The following is a 17448-nucleotide window of genomic DNA, read 5'->3' as shown; positions in this document are numbered from 1 at the left end:
CTATAGAAAATTTTGTCAAAATTTCATTTCTATAGAAAATTTTGTCAAAATTTCATTTCTATAGAAAATTTTGTCAAAATTTTTTTTCTATAGAAAATTTTGTCAAAATTTTATTTCTATAGAAAATTTTGTCAAAATTTTTTTTCTTTAGAAAATTTTGTCAAAATTTTATTTCTATAGAAAATTTTGTCAAAATTTTATTTCTATAGAAAATCTTGTCAATATTTTATTTTTATAGAAAATTTTGTCAAAATTTTATTTCTATAGAAAATTTTGCCAGAATTTTATTTCTTTTGAAAATTTTGTCAAAATTTTATTTATATGGAAAATTTTGTCAGAATTTTATTTCTACAGAAATTCTTGTCAAAATTTTATTTCTATAGAAAATTTTGTCAAAATTTTATTTCTATAGAAAATGTTGTCAAAATTTTATTTCTATAGAAAATTTTGTCAGAATTTTATTTCTATAGAAAATTTTGTCAAAATTTTATTTTATAGAAAATTTTGTCAAAATATGGAATATTTTGTCAGAATTTTATTTCTACAGAAATTCTTGTCAGAATTTTATTTCTATAGCAAATTTTGTCAAAATGTTATTTCTACAGAAAATTTTGCCAGAATTTTATTTCTTAGAAAATGTTATCAGAATTTTATTTCTTAGAAAATTTTATCAGAATTTTATTTCTTAGAAAATTTTATCAGGATTTTATTTGTATGGAAAATATTGTCAAAATTTTATTTCTATAGAAAATTTTGTCAAAATTTTATTTTATAGAAAATTTTGTCAAAATTTAATTTCGTTAGAAAATTTTGTCAAAATTGTATTTCTATAGAAAATTTTATCAAAACTTTATTTCTGTGGAAAATTTTGTCAAAATTTTATTTCTATATAAACTTTTCTCAAAATTATATTTCTATAGAAAATTTTGTCAAAATTTTATTTCTATAGAAAATTTTGTCAAAATTTTATTTATATGGAATATTTTGTCAGAATGTTATTTCTACAGAAATTCTTGTCAGAATTTTATTTCTATAGCAAATTTTGTCAAAATGTTATTTCTACAGAAAATTTTGCCAGAATTTTATTTCTTAGAAAATTTTATCAGAATTTTATTTCTACAGAAAATTTTGTCAAAGTTTTATTTCTATAAAAAAATTTTCGCAAAATTTTATTTCTTAGAAAATTTTGTCAGAATTTTATTTTTATAGAAAGTTTTGTCAGTATTTTATTTCTATAGAAAATTTTGTCAAAATTTTAGTTTTATAGAAAATTTGTGAGGAGTAATTTTTTACAAGATCTACCAAAACGTTAAAAATACTACCAATCTACCAAACAGTAAAAAATCTACCATTTTTGGTAGAATTCTACCAACTGTGGTAACCGTGATTACAAGTTATGGTCCTTCTGCCATGCTGAGGATCCAGGTCCAGATTTTAACTAAAACTTTTTTTGTATAGTTCTTCTCATTGAGATGAAACTTAAATATATATGACGAGATCTGTCATATAGAATCATATAAAGTATATCTGAAGACATTGAATTAGATACAGATTGGTCTGGGTAATTTTTACAAGGCAAAAAATTAATTTAATTTTCTTTTTTAATTAATATTTATTACTTTATAAAATATTTTAATACCAAAAAAATATTTTATAAACCACTTTTGTTGTTTACACCAAAGAACTTCTACGTCTCCTTACCATCATTTTGACATATTTCAAAGAACTATTATGTCCTGTAAGACTTTTCCAGTTAAGTCCTTTACCATAGGCATTATCACCAAAATGACCATTTAAATTACTGAAAATAAAAACGATAATTAAAATGGTAAAAAAATAATCGTAAATATATTTACCTTGTATGACAATTGGTATACCACCATGCCCCCAAATACGCCACAGCACAACTACTATTTGAGTTCAAATCATTATCTTGATCTTTTGTAGAAAATGATTTACCCAAATGTCCCTTCAGAGAATCACCTGCTGTTCCTGTATAATGTCCCAAACGTTTAAGTTTATATTTTTCCTGTTCATTGCCAATTGCAAAATCATCGTATTTTGCATATTTCATCTCATCACTATTGGTAGCGTTTATCATAAGTATTAATAACTCCTGGGGACCATTATAGTTGGTTAGGGCATGTAATTTATTCAAACCTATGAAGAATTCTCCATCGATATAACCGAATCCGGTTTTATATTCTGACCATATACGATAAAAATCAACAGAACCATCGTGACGTCGTTGTATAGCAGTCCAATCTCCTCCATCTGTATGGGCATCACATTCCACCAGAAAGCTTTCGTTTGTATATTGAGATAATTTTATGTAATAATAACCACTTCGCTTGGTGCATGCTGTAGCCTCACCACAATTTTTTGGTATTGTCGAAGATTGGCTTAAAAATTCATATGTACTGTATATTAGGCTTAATGACTAGAGTTATGGTCTTGGTGGAGTCTTACCATTTTTCTGGAAAGTCATCATAGCGTATATCAAACATAGGTAAATCTATAGATAATTTTCGAAATTAGTACTTTGAATTTGTCTAAATCTATCCAAATATCGAACTTACCTTTAGCCTTTATTTCTAATAGTTGTTGCCTAAAAAAAAAGAATAAAATTTTTTACAAGAAGCAAAAATCGTTGTTATGCTTGATGGCCATAGACTGGCGCAAATATCTCAACGTTATGGCTGAAAAGTTCAATATTAACCCAAATCATTTAGCCAAATGAACATTCCAGAGAAAATTACAGCGGATGACTTGGCAAGATGAGAAACTGCACATTTCAATCGCGACTTTTTATTTTTTTTATTATTATAAAATATATTTATATTTATTTATTTTTCAATGGGAATTTCTTAAACCACGAAAATTAATTAAAAATAATCACAGAATTAGAAACAAAAAGTATACTAAATAAAAATCGATTTCTTCGGCAATTTCAATTAATTTTTATAATTTGTAAAAAATTATTGGGTTGTCTTTTTATACCATAAACCACATAGTCGCCAGGATATAATAACTTTGATCTGCCAAAAAATGTGCCTACCAGAAATATTGACTTTAGATCCCATACAAAATATATATCGATCGACTCAGAATCATCTCCTGAATTGATCTAGCCCTTGGTGTCCGTCCGTCCGTCTGTCCGTCTGTCCATATATTTATTGTTCGCAGGATTCCGGTCGCAATTATTGACCGAACGCTATTGAATTTGGTAAAAATCGGAACCGAGCAGTATCAAATTTGCAATAAAGGAATCTACTTTGTCACGCCTTATGTGTGCAAAATTTCATCGAAATCGGTTCGGATTTAGATATAGCTCCCATATATATGTATCGCCCGATTTTCCCAAATTTGACAATAAGTCCCTTATTTATCAACCGATCTTACTCAAAGTTGGCCAAATCTAATTTTCTATAGTACTTACTATATGTGCAAAAATTATCGAAATCGCTTCAGATTTAGCTATAGCTCCCATATATATGTATCGCCCGATTTTCGAAAATTTGGTTGTAATAGCCTTATTTATAAACCGATCTTACTCAAATTTAGCACACAGTAACGTTCTGTGGTATAAACTAAACCTGCAAAATATCATTCAAATCGGTTCAGATTTAGATATAGCTCCCATGGAGCGCCCGATTTTGAAAAATTTGTCCTTAATAACATTATTTTTGACCATAGTGGCCTCATTTATTAACCGATCTTACTCAAATTCAGCACAAAGTAATCTCCTGCAATATCAACCAAACCTGCAAAATATCATTCAAATCAGTTCAGATTGCGATATAGCTTTCATATATATGAAGCGCCCGATTTCAAAAAATTTTCTATAATACTTCTTAAATATGGAAATGCGGTTTATCTCTCAAACCTATATCAATGTTACCCAACAAATGCTTTTGTTTAATAATTCAGTAGGGGTGGTTTAGGGTATGATATAGTCGGCCCCGCCCGACTTTCTACTTTACTTACTTGTTTTTTAATTGAGACAGTCTATTATTTATTTTTAATTATTCTACTTTAGATAAAATAATTTTATACTTTCTTATGAATTTTCCGATTATAATTTCATTTTTCTGGTTGGTCTGGAATTTTCTTTGGTTTTGTGTAAAAATTTAATAAACCAATAAATAGAATATATGCAGAAACTAATTATTTTTCACCGGACCCGACTAAATAATTGTCCCTCGTGAATTAAATAATTATACCACATTTTACTAGGCTGAACTTAAGGCCTTTCTTATTTGCGTTTTCACTCACTTTACATTTTCAATATCCTGTTTCATTTCCAACACATGCTTCCAATTCAAATTTTCACCTTGACGGTCTTCCGAATGATAATAGTTCTACAAGAAAATCGTTTTTGTAATTAGAAGCACTCCATTATATGGCCTAGATATTACTTTACCTTGTCATAAGTATCCTCGCATCGCATTGCCAATAATTCCACTGTCAAATGTACCATAATTATGAAATAAAAGAGCTTTTTGAACATGACTCGATTCTAGATTTTTTTTTACAAGTTTTTGAATTGAAAACCTTTAAGTCCGGCAAATAACTGAGAATAAATGTAAAAATGGTTCTGTATAAAACTTTGGGAACAAAATCCCGCTTATTTGATATCATTTTTGTGGGCATCAACCACAGGAAATGGTTTTTTCAAATTTGTTATTAGATAAGAATAAAAAATGAAATGTACCAGGCTTAATATCATAATGGGACACTGAAGAGAACTCATTTTATAGAGCACTTGAAGAAATATGTTGCTCGTTTTCGGAAATGTTGATTGTGGATAAATATAACTAAGAATAAGACTGCAAAACTTTGATTCTAATTAAAATTGCATCTTAAAATTTGTATAAAAGCAGATATTGGGTGAGATTGACATCAGATGACGTAGTTCGAGATATACGAGATCAGGCAATACGGAAACTATATTCGTGTCATAACCTCATTGCATAGCTTTCATTTTCATAGTTTTTATTTATTTATTTTTTTTTTTAATTTTATTAATTAAGACAATTATTAATTAAGACAATAAATTTACCATCAATATGAATGGAAAGGCACGTACGATCCTATTAACAATTTGCTTAATTCTGTCCCTATTATAATGTTGGGTGCATAATACCAACTCGAGGCAGTAGTTCCCCAGAGTCATTAGAAACGCAATCAATCAAAAGTCAATATCAGTACCACTCATATTAAAAAGCCATTATCAATTAGCCACACCGAAGGAAAACCCAAATTATTTTAAATTCCTGGTTTAAAATAAGTGAAGTTTCCCTAAAATTCGTAAATATAAGCTTTCGTCGTCTACCTATAAGTAATGTCTGACCACGTTCAAATCTGGCCAATCCTACTACACAGTCATCAAGAAACATTATGAAAAACTGTGGCCCTACAAATTGAGACCTATTCACCAAATATGAGAAAACAATTTTAATGATAATGATGAAACACTATACTTTGTATACACCTTCCTTATTAACATTGAATGATTCAGACAATCAAAAGCCTTTCAGCGCCAGCATATTCAATGCCCATAAAATTTAATTTGCGGGAAGCATGCGAACAACTGCTCCAAATGCAAACCCCGTAAAACATTTTTTGGAAACACCCACGTTATTTTATCAAAATTTTATTTCTATAGAAAATTTTGACAAAATTTTATTTCTATAGAAAATTTTGTAAAAATTTTATTTCTATAGAAAATTTTGTCAAAATTTTATTTCTAGAGAAAAATTTTTCAAAATTTTATTTCTATAGAAAATTTTGTCAAAATTTTATTTCTATAGAAAATTTTGTCAAAATTTTATTTCTATTTCTGTCAAAATTTTATTTCTATTAAAAATTTTGCTAAAATTTTACTTCTATAGAAAATTTTATCAAAAATTTATTTCTATAGAAAATTTTGTCATAATTTTATTTCTATAGAAAATTTTGTAACAATTTTATTTCTATAGAAAATTTTGTAAAAATTTTATTTCTAGAGAAAATTTTGTCAAAATTTTATTTCTATAGAAAATTTTGTCAAAATTTTATTTCTAGAGAAAATTTTGTCAAAATTTTATTTCTAGAGAAAATTTTGTCAAAATTTTATTTCTAGAGAAAATTTTGTCAAAATTTTATTTCTATAGAAAATTTTGCTAAAATTTTACTTCTATAGAAAATTTTGCTAAAATTTTACTTCTATAGAAAATTTTGTCAAAATTTTATTTCTATAGAAAATTTTGTCAAAATTTTATTTCTAGAGAAAATTTTGTTAAAATTTTATTTCTATTTCTGTCAAAATTTTATTTCTATAAAAAATTTTGCTAAAATTTTACTTCTATCGAAAATTTTGTCAAAATTTTATTTCTATAGAAAATTTTGTCAAAATTTTATTTCTATAGAAAATTTTGTCAACATTTTATTTCTATAGAAAATTTTGTCAAAATGTTATTTCTATAGAAAATTTTGTCACAATTTTATTTATATAGAAAATTTTGTCAAAATTTTATTTCTATAGAAAATTTTGTCACAATTTTATTTCTATAGAAAATTTTGTCAAAATTTTATTTCTATAGAAAATTTTGTCAACATTTTATTTCTATAGAAAATTTTGTCAAAATTTAATTCTAAAGAAAATTTTGTCAAAATTTTATTTCTATAGAAAATTTTGGCAAAATGTTATTTCTATAAAAAATTTTATCACAATTTTATTTATATAGAAAATTTTCAAAATTTAATTCTAAAGAAAATTTTGTCAACATTTTATTTCTATAGAAAATTTTGTCAAAATTTTATTTCTATAGAAAATTTTATCAAAATTTTATTTTTATCGAAAATTTTGTCAAAAATTTATTTCTATAGAAAATTTGTCAAAATTTTATTTCTATAGAAAATTTGTCAAAATTTTATTTCTATAGAAAATTTTGTCAAAATTTTATTTCTATAGAAAATTTTATCAAAATTTTATTTCTATAGAAAATTTTATCAAAATTTTATTTCTATAGAAAATTTTGACAACATTTTCTATAAAGATAAATTTTTGACAAATTTTAATCTTATTTCTATAGAAAATTTTGTCAAAATTTTATTTCTGTAGGAAACTAAAAATATAAAAAAATTGTGAAGTATCTTTTATTTAGAGAGGAATATTTTGAAAAAAATTCAAAATCATCTGGAATTCTACCTATCTACCAAACAGTAAAAAATCTAAAATTTTTGGTAGAATTCTTCCAACTGTGGCAACCGTGGTTAACAGGTTGGCTGATAAGTCCCCGGTCTGACACATAGATGGCGTCGCTAGTATTAAATGCATATTGTTGTTATATAGTACCAACCTTCAAATGATTCGTTTCAAAATTTGACGTCTGTAAGTCAATTAGTTTGTGAGATAGAGCGTCTTTTGTGAAGCAACGAAGGAGGTGGTTACCGACGAAAACATCAAAAAAATCCACAAAATGATTTTGTTGAATGACCGTAAAATGAAGTTGATGGAGATAGCAGAGGCCTTAAAGATATCAAAGGAACGTGTTGGTCATATCATTCATCAATATTTGGATATGCGGAAGCTCTGTGCAAAATTGGTGCCGCGCGAGCTCATATTTGACCAAAAACAACAACGTGTTGATGATTCTGAGCGGTGTTTGCAGCTGTTAACTCGTAATACACCCGAATTTTTCCGTCGATATGTGACAATGGATTAAACATGGCTCAACTCAACTGTGACTATTATATGTCGTTATTGGAGCGTTTGAAGGTCGAAATCGCGGCAAAACGGCCCCATATGAAGAAGAAAAAAGTGTTGTTCCACCAAGACAACGCACCGTGCCACAAGTCATTGAGAACGATAGCAAAAATTCATGAATTGGGCTTCGATTTGCTTGCCCACCCACCTCCAGGGAGAGATACTATACTAAATGGCCTTTTTGGAGTTAAGGAGCACAGAGACCCGGAATTGTGTTGTAACAGTTTGGCTGATAAGTCCCCGGTCTAACAAAGAAAAACACATTTTTTTGTCAAAATTCGTTTTTATTATTCAACATAGTTCCCTTCAAGAGCTATACAACGATTGGTAGTACTCCTTCGGCTTTGCCTCAAAATAGGCCTCAGTTTCGGCGATCACCTCTTCATTGCAGCCAAATTTTTTCCCTGCGAGCATCCTTTTGAGATCTGAGAACAAGAAAAAGTCGCTGGAGGCCAGATCTGAAGAATACGGTGGGTGGGGAAGCAATTCGAAGCCCAATTCATGAATTTTGCCATCGTTCTCAATGACTTGTGGCACGGTGCGTTGTTTTGGTGGAACAACACTTTTTTCTTCTTCATATGGGGCCGTTTTGCTGCGATTTCGACCTTCAAACGCTCCAATAACGCCATATAATAGTCCTTGTTGATGGTTTTTCCCTTCTCAAGATCATCGATAAAAATTATTCCCAAGAAACAGAGGCTATTACTTTGCCAGCGGACTTTTGAGTCTTTCCACGCTTCGGAGACGGTTCACCGGTCGCTGTCCACTCAGCCGACTGTCGATTGGACTCAGGAGTGTAGTGATGGAGCCATGTTTCATCCATTGTCACATATCGACGGAAAAACTCGGGTTTATTACGATTTAACAGCTGCAAACACCGCTCAGAATCATCAACACGTTGTTGTTTTAGGTCAAATGTGAGCTCGCGCGGCACCCATTTTGCACAGAGCTTCCGCATATCCAAATATTGATGAATGATATGACCAACACGTTCCTTTGATATCTTTAAGGCCTCTGCTATCTCGATCAACTTCATTTTACCGTCATTCAAAATCATTTTGTGGATTTTTTGCTGTTTTCGTCGGTAACCACCTCTTTCGGACGTCCACTGCGTTCACCGTCCTCCGTGCTCATTTCACCAAGCTTGAATTTTGCATACCAATCAATTATTGTTGATTTCCCCGGAAACTCATTATCAAGCCAAGTTTTTGCTTCCACCGTATTTTTTCGCTTCAGAAAATAGTATTTGATCAAAACACGAAATTCCTTATTTTCCATTTTTTTCACAATAACAAAAGTCGCTTCACAGAAGACGCTCTATCTCACAAACTAATTGATTTACAGATGTCAAATTTTGACACGAATCATTTGAAGGTTGTGGTACTACATAAAAATAATATGCATTTAATACTAGCGACGCCATCTATGTGTCATACCGGGGACTTATCAGCCAACCTGTTATATTCCCTATGATATGTTTTGAAATAAAACGCTTTTAGGGTGGTTATTTTAAAATGTGGTTTAATTCTCTTTGGCAAATGTTTATTTTTTTGGTTTGGTCTTTTAATTCCTACGTCTGCGAATCATCATTTTCGAGAAGGTTAGAGAATTATAATGACCTGAAAAGCTATACCAATTTACACCTCTACCATGTTTTGCATCTCCATAATGACCGTTCAAATTGCTAAAATAAATCGAAAGAACAAAAAAGGGACATTAAAGATATTTAAAAGACATACTCTGAATGAAAAAAAAAAAATAAATAAATATTTAGTTCGGCATATGTGCTCTTACCTTGAATGACAAGCTCCATACCACCAAGCGCCCATAAACGATTGAGCACAATTACTTTCATAATTATCATTATCCTGATCCTTTGTGGTAAATTTTAAACCTATATGACCTTTCAATGAATCGCCTGCTGTTCCCACATAACGACCAGTTCTCTTCAATACATATTCCTCAGATTCATCACCAATTTTAAATGCATCATACTTGGCATATCCTTCTTTTGCATTTGTACCATTTTCCATAAGCACCATTAGTTCTTGGGATCTATCGTAATTGGTCATGGCATGGAGTTTATCCAAGCCAATGAAAAATTCACCATCGATATCACCGAAACCAATTTTATATTCAGACCATGTTCGATAGAAATCAATTGAACCATCTTGACGTCTTTGTATGATGGTCCAGTCACCACCGTCAGTGTAGGCATCACATTCGACAAGAAAACTGTCATTGCTAAATTCTTTAATTTTGATATAGTAAAAACCACTGCGTTTGGTACATGCCGTAGCCTCTCCGCAATTTGAGGGTATTGCATGATTTTGACTGTAAATAATATGCAATAGTTGAAATTAAATTAAATAAAGTTAATTTAAATAAAATAAATAAAATTCCAAGAATTACATTAAAAACAATATTTTACTAACCATATTTCTGGTAAATTATCATAGCGTATATCAAACATTGGAAGATCTGCGTAATAAAAATAAGTAAGAATAAAAAATAACGAAATTTGATGATATCTCTGAAATAGAAAAATTGACCAATAATGTAAAATTTATACCTTTGGGTTTAGTCTTTGGTCTGAAAGTTAAAAAAAAAAAATTAGTAATTTATTTCAAAATATTTTCGTGTGATCTAAACTTACCTTAGATCGTCCATGTCTTTCTTAATTTCCTTTAAATCTTTCAATATCTCATTCAAAGAGATCGAATTCTAAAAAATAAATTTCAACTTTATTTATTTCGCCAAATAATGGAGTTTTTATATAAAAAGAACTATGTAAAATTTATACCCAAAAGGTAAGTCTTCTATAAACAGCAGCCGTTATAGAATTCACTTTAGCCTTTGATGAAACATGTATAGCTAGGCTTGTGTAGATTCTTTTAAATGAGTTAATAATACTAATTCCCTTCATCTTCATGCCAAATAAGCTCGTATAGAATTATAATAAATGTCGAATAATTAATTTTGACATATTAAGACCGTAATTGTCAGTCGAGCCAAAAATAATCTACCTAAATTTTGGAGAAAATTTTACCAAAAACCTACCAAATCTAAAAAAAAAACTTTTTTGCAAAACTTTATTTCTATAGAAAATTTTGTCAAAATTTTATTTCTATAGAAACTTTTGTCAAAATTTTATTTCTATAGAAAATTTTATCCAAATTTTATTTCTATAGAAAATCGTGTCCAAATTTTATTTCTATAGAAAATTGTATCCAAATTTTACTTGCATAGAAAATGTTGTTCAGATATTATTTCTATAGACAATTTTATCCCAATTTTATTTCTATAAAAAATGTTGATTTCTATAGAAAATTTTGTCGAAATTTTATTTCTATAGATAATTTTGTCAAAATTTTATTTCCATAGACAATTTTGTCAAAATTTTATTTCTATAAAAAATTTTATAAAAATTTTATTTTTATAGAAAATTTTATAAAAATTTTATTTCTATAGAAAATTTTATAAACATTTTATTTTTATAGAAAATTTTATTTCTATAGAAAATGTAGTCAATATTTTATTTCTATAGAAAATTTTGCTAAAATTTTATTTCTATAGAATTTTTTTTTTTTCAAATTTTATTTCTATAGAAAATTTTGTCAAAATTTTGATTTCTATAGAAAATTTTGTCCAAATTTTATTTCTATAGATAATTTTGTCCAAATTTTATTTCTATAGAAAAATTTGTCAAAATTTTATTTCTATAGGAAATTTGTTCAAAATTTTATTTCTAAAGAAAATCCTGTCCAAATTTTATTTCTTTAGAAAATTTTGTCCAAATTTTATTTGTATAGAAAAATTTTTCAACATATTATTTGTATAGAAAATTTCGTCCAAATTTTATTTCTTTTGAAAAATTTTGTCCAAATTTTATTTCTTTTGAAAATTTTGTCCAAATTTTATTTCTTTGGAATATTTTGTCCAAATTTTATTTCTATAGAAAATGTTTTCCAAATTTTATTTCTATAGAAAATGTTGTCCAAATTTTATTTCTGTAGAAAATTTTGTCTAAATTTTATTTCTATAGAAAATGTTGTTCAAATTTTATTTCTATAGAAGAAGTCAAAATTTTATCCAAATTTTATTTATAGAATATTTTCTCAAAAATTTATTTCTATAGAAAAATTTGTCAACATTTTATTTCTAAAGAAAATCCTGCCAAATTGTATTTCAAAATGTTATTTCTATAGAAATTTTTTTTCAAATTTTATATCTATAGAAAATTTTGTCAAAATTTTGATTTCTATAGAAAATTTTGTCCAAATTTTATTTTTATAGATCATTTTGGCCAAATTTTATTTCTATAGAAAATTTTGTCAAAACTTTATTTCTATAGAAAATTTTGTCCAAATTTTATTTTTATAGAAATTTTATTTCTATAAAAAATTTTATCCAAATTTTATTTCTATAGAAAATTTTGTCAAAACTTTATTTCTATAGAAAATTTTGTCCAAATTTTATTTCTTTTGAAAATTATGTCAAAATTTTATTCCTTTAGAATATTTTGTCCAAATTTTATTTCTATAGAAAATTTTGTCCAAATTTTATTTTTATAGAAAATTTTGTCCAAATTTTATTTCTATAGAAAATTTTGTCCAAATTTTATTTTTATAGAAAATTTTTCAACATTTTATTTCTATAGAAAATTTTATAAAAATTTTATTTTTATAGAAAATTTTATAAAAATTTTATTTCTATAGAAAATGTAGTCAATATTTTATTTCTATAGAAAATTTTGCTAAAATTTTATTTCTATAGAAAATTTTGTCAAAATTTTATTTCTATAGAATTTTTTTTTCAAATTTTATTTCTATAGAAAATTTTGTCAAAATTTTGATTTCTATAGAAAATTTTGTCCAAATTTTATTTCTATATATAATTTTGTCCAAATTTTATTTCTATAGAAACATTTGTCAAAATTTTATTTCTATAGGAAATTTGTTCAAAATTTTATTTCTAAAGAAAATCCTGTCCAAATTTTATTTCTTTAGAACATTTTGTCCAAATTTTATTTCTATAGAAAATTTTGTCCAAATTTTATTTGTATAGAAAAATTTTTCAACATATTATTTCTATAGAAAATTTCGTCCAAATTTTATTTCTTTTGAAAATTATGTCCAAATTTTATTTCTTTGGAATATTTTGTCCAAATTTTATTTCTATAGAAAATTTTGTCCAAATTTTATTTCTATAGACAATTTTGCCCAAATTTTATTTCTGTAGAAAATTTTGTCCAAATTTTATTTCTATAGATAATTTTGTCCAAATTTTATTTCTTTTCGAAAATTTTTTCCAAATTTTATTTCTATAGAAAATGTAGTCAATATTTTATTTCTATAGAAAATTTTGCTAAAATTTTATTTCTATAGAAAATTTTGTCCAAATTTTATTTCTATAGATAATTTTGTCCAAATTTTATTTCTTTAGAAAATTTTGTCCAAATTTTATTTCTATAGAAAATCTTGTCCAAATTTTATTTCTTAAGAACATTTTGTCCAAATTTTATTTCTATAGAAAATTTTGTCCAAATTTTATTTCTATAGATAATTTTGTCCAGATTTTATTTCTATATAAAATTTTGCCAAAATTTTATTTCTATTGAAAATCTTGTCCAAATTTGATTTCTATAGAAAATTTTGCCCAAATTTTATTTCTGTAGAAAATTTTGTCAAAGTTTTAATTCTATACAAAATTTTGTCCAAATTTTATTTCTATAGACAATTTTGCCCAAATTTTATTTCTGTAGAAAATTTTGTCCAAATTTTATTTCTATAGATAATTTTGTCCAAATTTTATTTCTTTTCGAAAATTTTTTCCAAATTTTATTTCTATAGAAAATGTAGTCAATATTTTATTTCTATAGAAAATTTTGCTAAAATTTTATTTCTATAGAAAATTTTGTCCAAATTTTATTTCTATAGATAATTTTGTCCAAATTTTATTTCTTTAGAAAATTTTGTCCAAATTTTATTTCTATAGAAAATCTTGTCCAAATTTTATTTCTTAAGAACATTTTGTCCAAATTTTATTTCTATAGAAAATTTTGTCCAAATTTTATTTCTATAGATAATTTTGTCCAGATTTTATTTCTATATAAAATTTTGCCAAAATTTTATTTCTATTGAAAATCTTGTCCAAATTTGATTTCTATAGAAAATTTTGCCCAAATTTTATTTCTGTAGAAAATTTTGTCAAAGTTTTAATTCTATACAAAATTTTGTCCAAATTTTATTTCTATAGACAATTTTGCCCAAATTTTATTTCTGTAGAAAATTTTGTCCAAATTTTATTTCTATAGATAATTTTGTCCAAATTTTATTTCTTTTCGAAAATTTTTTCCAAATTTTATTTCTATAGAAAATGTAGTCAATATTTTATTTCTATAGAAAATTTTGCTAAAATTTTATTTCTATAGAAAATTTTGTCCAAATTTTATTTCTATAGATAATTTTGTCCAAATTTTATTTCTTTAGAAAATTTTGTCCAAATTTTATTTCTATAGAAAATCTTGTCCAAATTTTATTTCTTAAGAACATTTTGTCCAAATTTTATTTCTATAGAAAATTTTGTCCAAATTTTATTTCTATAGATAATTTTGTCCAGATTTTATTTCTATATAAAATTTTGCCAAAATTTTATTTCTATTGAAAATCTTGTCCAAATTTGATTTCTATAGAAAATTTTGCCCAAATTTTATTTCTGTAGAAAATTTTGTCAAAGTTTTAATTCTATACAAAATTTTGTCCAAATTTTATTTCTATAGACAATTTTGCCCAAATTTTATTTCTGTAGAAAATTTTGTCCAAATTTTATTTCTATAGATAATTTTGTCCAAATTTTATTTCTTTTCGAAAATTTTTTCCAAATTTTATTTCTATAGAAAATGTAGTCAATATTTTATTTCTATAGAAAATTTTGCTAAAATTTTATTTCTATAGAAAATTTTGTCCAAATTTTATTTCTATAGATAATTTTGTCCAAATTTTATTTCTTTAGAAAATTTTGTCCAAATTTTATTTCTATAGAAAATCTTGTCCAAATTTTATTTCTTAAGAACATTTTGTCCAAATTTTATTTCTATAGAAAATTTTGTCCAAATTTTATTTCTATAGATAATTTTGTCCAGATTTTATTTCTATATAAAATTTTGCCAAAATTTTATTTCTATTGAAAATCTTGTCCAAATTTGATTTCTATAGAAAATTTTGCCCAAATTTTATTTCTGTAGAAAATTTTGTCAAAGTTTTAATTCTATACAAAATTTTGTCCAAATTTTATTTCTATAGACAATTTTGCCCAAATTTTATTTCTGTAGAAAATTTTGTCCAAATTTTATTTCTATAGATAATTTTGTCCAAATTTTATTTCTTTTCGAAATTTTTTTCCAAATTTTATTTCTATAGAAAATGTAGTCAATATTTTATTTCTATAGAAAATTTTGCTAAAATTTTATTTCTATAGAAAATTTTGTCCAAATTTTATTTCTATAGATAATTTTGTCCAAATTTTATTTCTTTAGAAAATTTTGTCCAAATTTTATTTCTATAGAAAATCTTGTCCAAATTTTAGTTCTTAAGAACATTTTGTCCAAATTTTATTTCTATAGATAATTTTGTCCAAATTTTATTTCTTTAGAAAATTTTGTCCAAATTTTATTTCTATAGAAAATTTTGTCCAAATTTTATTTCTATAGATAATTTTGTCCAAATTTTATTTCTATATAAAATTTTGTCAAAATTTTATTTCTATTGAAAATCTTGTCCAAATTTGATTTCTATAGAAAATTTTGCCCAAATTTTATTTCTGTAGAAAATTTTGTCAAAGTTTTAATTCTATACAAAATTTTGTCCAAATTTTATTTCTATAGGAAATGTTGTCCAAATTTTATTTTTAATTCTATAGAAAATGTCAAAATTTTATTCAAATTTTATTTCTATAAAATATTTTCTCAAAAATTTATTTCTATAGAATATTTTGTCCAAATTTTATTTCTATAGAAAATTTTGCACAAATTTTATTTCTATAGAAAATCTTGTCCAAATTTTATTTCTTTAGAAAATTAAGTCCAAATTTTATTTCTAAGAAAATTTTATCCAACTTTTATTTCTATAGAAAATTTTATCCAACTTTTATTTCAAACTTTTGTCAACATTTTTTTCTATAGAAATTTTTGTCCAAATTTTATTTGTATATAATATTTTGTCCAAATTTTATTTCTACAGAATTTTTTGTCAAAATTTCATTTCTATAAGAATTTTTTTATAAGTTTTATATAAACCTATCGAGAACCAAAGTTGCTGTTGTAAGTATTTAATCTGCCGGTTTCTAATCTAACATATAGACCAACTTAAAAATTAAAAGATAATGTTAAGAAGTTTTTAAGACACCTTTGCCATCCATCGGCAATTGTTACCACAACCCAAATATTTCGATTGTGGGTGACATTCTCTAGCAGAACTTTGCACACGTATTTACTTGCCCAGCAAAAAAAATTGGAAGTTCTTCCAAAGGCACAACTTTAGAAGCACTTCCAGAAGATGCACTCCCATTTTTTTAACTTGGTTTTTTCATACTTTTAATGGATAATTTTAACTTTTTTTTTGTTTCAAATAGGTTAAAAACAGAGTAAGAATTCATAAAATGGTACAAATCATTTAAATTTTGCTGACAAAAATGCTAAATCCAATCTGAAAAAATTGTGAATTTTTGAAAATATTTGAGGTCCGACAAGCGTTAGAATCCATTAAAAATTATAAAAAATTATAAAATTTTTTTATATGACAAAATATTACAAATTTTTTAAATTTACATCCAAAACATTGAATTCGGATCACACCTAAAGAAGTGATGCAAATTCATTGCAGCGGCTGTTAAAATGGGGAACTTCCGTCCTATGACAAGCCCATGTTAAATTCATCGCTTCTGCGTCAATTTTGCACCACTTCCGCATCCAAAAAGAACATTTTCATTACTTTTTTCGGCGACGCTTTTTTTGCTGGGTGTTTATATATATTTTTTTAGTTAAACTTTTAATTGCGATATACAACTCAACAATAACAATACCTTTTCATTATCATCTTCACATCTCATTCCTGATATTCCAATGGCACCATTTGCAGCTATTGATAGAAGAATTAGAAATTTCACTGTAAACATTTTTCACTTTATCTTCTAATTGAAAGTGTGTTGTTCTAACGATTTGAATTAACACTGAGTTTGTATTAAATTTTTGTGAGCAATTTATAATGGATAAAGTGATAAAGTTATTCCAGCTTAAACTGTTCTGTTGAATGTTTTACAGTAGATGTAAAAAAAACTGGAACAATATGTCAAGAAATTATAAGAATTTGTAAGATCACACAAAAGAATATTTTCTAATTTAATCACGAAATTAATTGATCCAATTGATTTTTTTTTAATTGAAATGTCTTTAATTCCGAAAATGATAGTATCAATCACAGTTTTAATTAGGCGTTAAAAAATATTTGATTTAAAAAATAATTGGCTTGATTTTAGAATTTCAATTAATTTTTTTTATTGAGTCAATTAAAAATTTAATTGATGTCGATTGGAAAACTCAATCAGTTCTTTAATTGATTCAATTAATTATTAAGATAAACTTTTTAATTAAATCCGTTAAATAATTAATTGAGTTTTGCAATCGACATGGATTAAATTTT

At 25.4% G+C, this 17448-nt stretch overlaps 3 protein-coding genes across 3 annotated transcripts in view; 1 reads left to right on the top strand and 2 right to left on the bottom strand.

Moving 5' to 3' along the window:
- obe (activating signal cointegrator 1 complex subunit obelus) overlaps positions 1–17448 on the top strand; it is a 41649-nt gene that overhangs the window by 11443 nt on the left and 12758 nt on the right. The window lies entirely within an intron of this gene.
- LOC142238486 (ficolin-2-like) lies at positions 1588–4578 on the bottom strand. The gene is made up of 6 exons (XM_075310145.1): positions 4424–4578; positions 4276–4361; positions 2580–2608; positions 2470–2515; positions 1857–2402; positions 1588–1801 (listed from the first exon to the last, which is right to left on the bottom strand). Exons 1-6 carry the CDS (start codon positions 4508–4510, stop codon positions 1672–1674), a joined length of 924 nt encoding a protein of 307 aa, XP_075166260.1. The 5' UTR covers positions 4511–4578; the 3' UTR covers positions 1588–1671.
- LOC142238475 (ficolin-2-like) lies at positions 9255–16971 on the bottom strand. Its single transcript, XM_075310136.1, has 6 exons — positions 16832–16971; positions 10407–10474; positions 10323–10342; positions 10186–10231; positions 9545–10084; positions 9255–9434 (listed from the first exon to the last, which is right to left on the bottom strand). Exons 1-6 carry the CDS (start codon positions 16922–16924, stop codon positions 9314–9316), a joined length of 888 nt encoding a protein of 295 aa, XP_075166251.1. The 5' UTR covers positions 16925–16971; the 3' UTR covers positions 9255–9313.

Source organism: Haematobia irritans, chromosome 1 (assembly GCF_050003625.1).
Source record: "Haematobia irritans isolate KBUSLIRL chromosome 1, ASM5000362v1, whole genome shotgun sequence".
Classification (NCBI taxonomy): Eukaryota; Metazoa; Arthropoda; class Insecta; order Diptera; family Muscidae; genus Haematobia; species Haematobia irritans.
The sequence above is the reverse complement of the archived record's forward strand: the minus strand, read 5'-3'. Positions and strand labels throughout refer to the sequence as shown.

Bases quoted from the DNA above. Each gene is read 5' to 3' on its own strand.
- LOC142238475 (XM_075310136.1), bottom strand. From the start codon at position 16,924: ATGTTTACAGTGAAATTTCTAATTCTTCTATCAATAGCTGCAAATGGT. The intron at 10,085-10,185 runs GTTAGTAAAATA...TATTATTTACAG, and splicing joins GATAATTTACCAGAAATATG to TCAAAATCATGCAATACCCT. The intron at 9,435-9,544 runs GTAAGAGCACAT...GATTTATTTTAG, and splicing joins TATGGAGCTTGTCATTCAAG to CAATTTGAACGGTCATTATG.
- LOC142238486 (XM_075310145.1), bottom strand. From the start codon at position 4,510: ATGTTCAAAAAGCTCTTTTATTTCATAATTATGGTACATTTGACAGTG. The intron at 2,516-2,579 runs GTAAGTTCGATA...AATTATCTATAG, and splicing joins ATTAGAAATAAAGGCTAAAG to ATTTACCTATGTTTGATATA. The intron at 1,802-1,856 runs GTAAATATATTT...TTTTATTTTCAG, and splicing joins TATACCAATTGTCATACAAG to TAATTTAAATGGTCATTTTG.